Source organism: Leucopleurus acutus, assembly GCF_964270905.1.
Source record: "Leucopleurus acutus genome assembly, chromosome: 6".
Lineage (NCBI taxonomy): Eukaryota > Metazoa > Chordata > Mammalia > Artiodactyla > Delphinidae > Leucopleurus > Leucopleurus acutus.
Genome location: NC_139149.1, coordinates 86951723 through 86959237, shown reverse-complemented (window position 1 = coordinate 86959237; position 7515 = coordinate 86951723). Strand labels below are relative to the sequence as shown.

The following is a 7515-nucleotide window of genomic DNA, read 5'->3' as shown; positions in this document are numbered from 1 at the left end:
ACTCACATATAAGGAATGTCAAAAACAACTCTGGAAAACGACCACCACAGATTTTTATTTAATTAAAAATATTATACATGTTGTTGCATTTTCACGGAAAATATCAAGTTAAAAAACACCAACAGTGTTAGTTTTCAGAGACCCTCGCATCCTGTTCTGCCATCTGCTGCTTTTTTCTGTCTGTGGCATTAACCATGTGTAAGGAATTGGGGCCCCCATGGAACTGGAGCTTCCTTGAGGTTCATACCCACAAGACTCCTGAAATGAGCCATTTTCTCGACGATGATGGTGCTCTATCAAGTTAACTCAGATACCACCAGCTTTGGCTTCCTTGCAAACCAGTGGAAGGAGTTGGCATAAAAGCCCAAAGCCCATGTCAACACCAACTCAGCCCAACATGTCTGCAAGAATGAGCTATGACCTTATCCAGTTTCCAAGCCAGTTGGCAAGTGACCTTGTACTCTACCTGGTGTATTAGTGTCCTGAGTCTCTCCACAAAACTTCCCCTGAACCCATGGTGGGAAGACACTGCCATATAGTGTTTATACTCAAACTACCAGCAAATACACAAAAGCACATGTGGCCCCCATGCACAATACTATCAAATAAAAAATACATATTGTTACAATACAACCTTTGGAATCACTGGCTAAAATATAGCCATGTGAGTATTTTTTAAGTCTTTATGTAATTATATATTTGTTAAGAAAAATAACAACAGCATAAAAATTTTACTTGAAAACATCATTTCAGCTATAAACTTCTCACAGGTAAATACAAGATGTATACAATACCATCCTCGCTCTTAATTCTTCCTTTGCTTTCTTGGGACTGTACCATTCCCTAACTTATGTCTTGACTCCACATTGTAATGCTGCGTCCCAATATTGCTCCCAGGTGAGGCTTTTACTAAAATTGGATCAGATGTGACAGAACCAGCCCGGCTCTGTTTTTCTGCTCCTTTGTTTTAAATTGTAGTACGCTTAATTTGGGTTCTGCATCCTGCTTTATATTAAAGAGAGATGAATCCCCCAAAATATACAAACAAACAAAAATAGCTGGATAGCAAAAAATTAGAATTGCCTCAGCTCTTACAAATTGGAAAATAGTCTTTTTTCTTCATAATGGTCTCTCAATTGATGGGAATGAAATAAGGCTGAAATTGCTTTTCACATTCTGGCTCTGTTGGGGGCATTTTCACATAGACCCCTGTAGTAAGAGGGCTTCTTTTCTTTAGCTGCCAAACATTAAAAGAAACAGTAATTAGTATCGAGGAATACAGAAGCCACTTCTAACTATAATAGGATTCAACAAATATTGGGTTCCTACCCCACTGAAAAATAGATGTTCACAACATACAGAATTATAAGCCCCAGGAGATTTTCTTGATTCAGCTATTAAAATTCATTTCGGGTAAATAACTCTGTGCTATTGACTTAAGATAGAAATCATTTTCCCTGACTGGGAGATAGCAGAAAGAAACTTCAAGAAAGCTTTAGAAAGAACACCCCAAATGCCTATGATAATTGACTGGGTCTTGTTTGTGAGGGGATGAGCTGGATAAGATAATAAACTTCAATTATGCTCTTTGGGAGCAGTATGTCTCATCTCTACTCCTCACATACTCTTTATTACTTTTTTTCTCGGTCCACATTAGTTCCCAGTTTTTATCACCTCAGTAAATTGAGGTCTAGTCTACTAGCTAGTGTGGCACTTTGTAGCAAATGAGGGAGAAAGAAACTACAGCAACAGAACAGACTGAGTAGAGGATCTTGGAATAGAGTGTAGGGGTGCGGGAGGGAGGGAGGGAGGGAGTAAGGGAGTGGAAGAGAAGGGGAGGGAGAGAGGAAGGTGAGGGAGAGGTTTGTGAATGGCAAAGCCAGCCTCAGGCAAAGGAGGTTGCAAGCGACTGTCAGAAATCTTGACAGAAGTCCGGATTCCATACCTCTGCTTCTTCTACAACAACTGTAGTAAATGAAAACTGGGTTCTCATTTACTGGGCTGGAGAAGAGCATGAGGCTTGCCAGTCGAGCAGACTGGGTAAGAGGGCGCCCTGGGCGTGTGTTACGTGGATGCCTACAGCTTGGTCAAGGAAAGCTCAAGTAGAGTGGCACAGAGTGATGCCTTCCAGGTAAAGTAGAGGGACATTAACCACCCCTGCGGTCTTCTCCAGCAGCATTTTGCCCAACCTAATGTTTCAGGGTTATTAACTTAAGTACAATTGTCATGAAGATAAAGAGCAAAACAGCTGCCCCGTGTTGTTCAGCTACTCAAAATGAAACCCTATGCAAAATCACACAAACATTCAATGTCAAACACACTCATATAAAATATTAGTCATCCTGAAACCTCAAAGGCCAATGCCAAGGGTTCTAGTGTGTTCTTTACCACTGTCCTTCCTCTTCTTCATTTATCGCTTCATCTCAAGAAAACGCGACTCAACAGCATCGTTTGGCCAGTTGTTATCACTGAAGGTATTCTGACCAAGGATGGCGCGTTAGCAGCACGGCACTCACCATTTTGCTCAAAGAAACAGCTGTGATGAGGAAGCTGTAGAAAAACAACCCTGAACTAACTGCTGCCAGGATCCAGAGGAGGAAATCAGAATCCGGGCATGGTTCTGGATCTGCAACAGAGAACAAAGCAGAATTTCCCTGAGATGCTTTCTAAATTCTAGGGCGGTACTCCCCCCACTGGTGAGAGAAGGAAAAAGTTCAAGCTTCCAGACCTCGATGTCCACCACTAATTGGAATCGCCGGACCCCAGGTAAGTCTGACTGTTGGGGCTACTTTGCCAAGAGTTTCAGATCAAAGGCCAAGACCAAATTTCATGCTGGGTATCACTCCAGTGTGAGTGCCCCAACCTGCCGGGAGGAAACACACCTTCTCTAGCTCATTTTATTTTATAAACAGAATGCCGTTTGCCTCGCCACCCATACTGAGTAGGACTCATGCAGTATGCCAGAGAACTCTTAAAGAGAATTCCCACAATCCTAAACATGAACGACCTGAAGTCAAGGAGCAAAACTGTTTGCACACAGAGAAGAGACAGCAATGCAAAAGGCGTCATCAGTGATGCTCACCAATGACGTAAATTTGGGTTCCATTGCCCATGCCCACATAGTAGGGCGGCGGGTACATGAGCTCCACCTTGCAGATGTAGAGCCCGGAGTCCGTGGCCCTCAGCCCTTGGATGGTGAGGTTCACTTTGTTCCCACTGGAGGTGCCAGTGCAAGTGGAATCCTCCAGGAAGGTCAGCTCATCTTCCACCATGTAGGTCGCGGCGCAGACTTCGTTCAGCTGGCCGCCTGCCTTCCGCAACACCGTCACCCGGACCTCGGCGGCTTTGCCTGACGACCCATATTCACAGACGAAGCTGGCAACACCCCGACTGCTGGCCAGCACCACTGCAGGCTGGGCCACGTGCACCCCTAAAGCAGGAAAACCAAAGGGAACTCAGTGAACTCATGCTCGCCCATGACCAGGTCCAGGCAAAACTCTCAGGCCGGGCAAAGTTGATCTTTGATGGCCCCCTCCAGTTTCACCTGTCAGCCTTTCTCTCCCCCCATCAACAAACCCATCACCCTCCCCTACCCCTTTCCTTCTCCACCCACCCCAGCACCCCCTCCATCTCGTCACTGTCTTCCGGTTACTCTTCATGAAGGTGCTTCCTTATTGGAAAACAGTGCCTTGACGGCAGTTGGCTGTGGCATGAAGAACACTGATGTGACAAAGAGAAGGGCTGGCTCTACCGTGAAACAGGTGATTCGGGGAAAGCCATGCCTCCCCCGTGGACTTCATTTTTCCCTCACATGCAAAAGAGGGGATTAGATCAGATGACATCAGAGTGCCTTCCCACTCTGGTATTCTAAGGTTATGATAGAGCTGTAGGACCTATAAGAGTAGTAGGGGAAAGTTTGGAGGCTGAGGTATAGAGTCTTACTTTATCCCTCAAAGTATACCTTAATAACCTCTACCCGCATTGATCTCGCCCTGGACCTCAATCGCCCACGAGGAGCTGAGTCTTGGCCCATGGTGCCGGCCACCCCCTTCCCTGCATTATCACCAGAGAATGAGGGATGCTGCTTGATGAAGGAAGCCACCGAGCCGAGGGCACCGGGTCATTTCCTCTGTAGGCTGAGGCAACCCTGCTGTTCACTTCTATGGGCTTCCCCTGCCACTGTCATCACCTCTTCCACCGCCCTCTCTCCTTCACTCGAACACCTTGTGTTCCTTTGTTCTTTTCCCTCTGGCTTCTACAGGAGAAGGGAGGCCAGCTCTCCATACAAAAGGGCTCCCATCGTCTAAAAAATAGTGGCTTCATGACAAATTACTTTCCTGTAACTAACTGGGCCCCTCTCTAGTCAATCAATCACACAAGTGACACTCAAAACTTGAATTGAACCATGTCACTCCTTCTGTTCAAACCCTTTCATGCCTTATATACCACTGATTACAAAAACAAATAACTTTCACTGTGTCTCCATAATCTGATCCTATCTTACCACTCCAATCTGAGCTTCCAGGACACCTCTTCCTGTGTATAAATCACTTTATTCTGAAAACATTAGTCCTTTCCCCCAAGCACCTGTAGTAGGCAACCTGTGCCCTTAGAAGAGAGAATAACATGGCAGCAGCCATTGCCATGGTTAATCCAGCAGCCCTGGTTGGCTAGACAGTAGCTTTCTTTCCCAACCCTCATTTCTGTCTGTCAGAGATGCCCTCTGAGCATCCTTTGTACTATTATAACTCCACCGCAGTACTTAATCAAATTCAGCCCTGTATTAAAGGTTTTTCGTGCATTAATCATTATATCCTGCCCATTTGTTGTGTTGACTCTAAGTTTAAAGAAGACCAAGTTTCCTGCCCTCCGCCGAGGCAAGCTCCCAATTATCACCACTAAATCTGGTTACACAATTTTCCAATATCCACCATGGGAGGATCCCAGTTACAGGTTGAGATAAATTTTCTTAAAAGTAAATTTGATTATTTCTCTGGTATTTAACTGTACATGTTCAAAACATGTAAAATAAGAAAATGTGTATGAATATTTCTTATACAGTAAAAATTAATAATCAAATATCTTGTGAGCACCTACTTTGTATAAACCACTTGGTTTTTCAACCGAGAAGCTCTAGAGGGAGAGAAGGTTGAAATTCACCTTCTGGTAAAACAGTCACCATTTCACACCATTGTAACAGACCAAGTATCAACCTCTAAAGAGCTTTATTTCATCTGAAAACTGGGGAATCTGCACCTAAAGTCCAGAGATAAGTCAGGCGGCAATTAAGTATCTTATGCCAAACAGACCTATGGCTCTTTCTTTCTTTCATTCTTTTGTTCTTTCTTCCTTTCTTTTTTTCATTTATTTTTGTTTGTTTGTTTTACTACTTCAAATTGCTTTCATTTTTTAAAATAATTAGCTAACTATAGAGTTGATTAAGAGGACCTTAAAACCCTGCATTGAGTAAAGAATGCTGAAAGTTTAAACAAGCAGGCTAACCCGTTTATAAAAGTGAATCAGAGGACCTTAAAACCTTGAATTGGGTAGGAAAGAAACTTCCCATAATTTGCCTAAATCAGTGTTCTTCAAAAAGGGAAATTTTTTTTTTTACATCTTTATTGGAGTATAATTGCTTTACAATGGTGTGCTAGTTTCTGCTTTATAACAAAGTGAATCAGTTATACATATACATATGTTCCCATATCTCTTCCCTCTTGCATCTCCCTCCCTCCCACCCTCCCTATCCCACCCCTCTAGGTGGTCACAGAGCACCGAGCTGATCTCCCTGTGCTATGCGGATGCTTCCCACTAGCTATCTATTTTACGTTTGGTAGTGTATATATGTCCATGCCACTCTCTCACTTTGTCCCAGCTTACCCTTCCCCCTCCCCATATCCTCAAGTCCGTTCTCTAGTAGGTCTGTGTCTTTATTCCCATCTTACCCCTAGGTTCTTCATGACATTTTTTTTTTCTTAAATTCCATATATATGTGTTAGCATACAGTATTTGTCTTTCTCTTTCTGACTTAAGATGTGGCACACATATACAATGGAATATTACTCAGCCATAAAAAGAAACGAAATTGAGCTATTTGTAATGAGGTGGATGGACCTAGAGTCTGTCATCCAGAGTGAAGTAAGTCAGAAAAAGGGAAATCTTGAGCTAACCCTGATTCCAAGCCCAAATGGATTTAGGATGGTGGGTATCTTTGCTCTCTTAAATCACTTAACTTTGCAGTATTTTCTTCTCATCTTATAGAAGTGTCTGAAATTGCTCATGTCTCCCAGACCAACGCACACGTATTCATTAAGCTCCCACTCCATGCCCAGCAAACTGCTAAGAGCTGTGTCTCTGCTGATTTGCTGCTGTCAGCTGTCCCCTGCCTGCCTTGGAATACAGAGCTGCCCACGCCAGGAGATTGGAGTCTCACCTTTAGCTTCTGGATTTGCTATAAATCACTGCCCTTGACTGCTAAAAGGAATGAAACCCAGGTGGGAGAAACACCTCCTCCACCTCCATGCTCCAATAGCCTCACTCACCTTTAGAGAAAACGGGGATGAAGAGAAGAGAAAACAGGGCAGTACAGGGCCAGGTCCCAGAAGCCAGGTCCAGCCGAGCCCCATGACTCTGGAAGCCAAAGCAAGCCATGGCTTTATGGGAGCGGTGTTCAGGTCTTCAGGAAGCAGAGCGAAAACTTTCAGGATCCTGAAGCTTTGAAATGTGTTTGAACCCACACAGAATCAAGGACTTTATATAGCAGGCTTTGATCCCAGGTATGTACTACACATGTGCACACGCAGAAGGCACCTGAATTTCTAGCCTTTTTGTTTTGGTTTTACGAGAAAGGAAGCCGTGGGTTTAGCTGTTACGTCGAAAAGATAACCTCAAATACTCAAAGTAAAACTGAACAAAACAAGCCAATCCATGGATGGAAAATGCACTCAATTTGAAACTGAAGCTTCTTGTTCATTTTGAGGATAAGTGGAGACTTGGAGAATTTCCTGGAGTGCAGGAGTCCCCCTAAGTCCCAGTTTTATCCAATTGTCTAGGCATATTTTACAACCCAATTTATTTCATTGACACGCCCACCCCCCCAACAAAAACCTGCTAAGTTGCTGGCTCTCTGAGCCCTTGTGCTAAAGACAGAATTAGTCTGGGCATCATTAATGAAGGCTCTGCATTCCACCTGTGAGGCACCATCTTTGGCATGCTTTGCAAATCAGAGTTTATTTCTCCTAGCTCCATTTAAGATTTTTGTTAGGAGAAAATACCAAAATCACAAGAAATAAATTGATCTGCCTCTGGTTTTGCAGATGAGGAAAGAATTCTGGTGCTCTTGAAAGCCTTAACTCAACAAAGACAAAACAGAATTGAAGAAGAAAAAGTCAATGAAAAAGATCCAAGAAATTCAAACCTTCCATCAGAGAATAGACTCTTTTTTCCTAATGGGAAGTTTTCAAGCAGAAAATCCAAGGACTGAGGTGAAATATGACTGAAGTTCTTAAATTTATA

General features: G+C 43.4%; 1 protein-coding gene across 2 annotated transcripts; it reads right to left on the bottom strand.

The window, feature by feature from the left end:
- Nucleotides 1-1132: 1132 nt before the first annotated feature.
- Nucleotides 1133-6651, bottom strand: CTLA4 (cytotoxic T-lymphocyte associated protein 4; the record flags this gene model as incomplete). 2 transcript variants are annotated; one of them, XM_082840674.1, is made up of 4 exons in its annotated part: nt 1133-1237; nt 2517-2626; nt 3083-3430; nt 6543-6651. In XM_082840674.1, 4 exons carry the CDS (start codon nt 6649-6651, stop codon nt 1133-1135), a joined length of 672 nt encoding a protein of 223 aa, XP_082696800.1. The 2 variants fall into 2 exon arrangements, with proteins under 2 accessions (XP_082696800.1, XP_082696801.1); XM_082840675.1 differs by lacking the exon at nt 2517-2626 and having other exon boundaries at nt 1170-1237.
- Nucleotides 6652-7515: the final 864 nt, after the last annotated feature.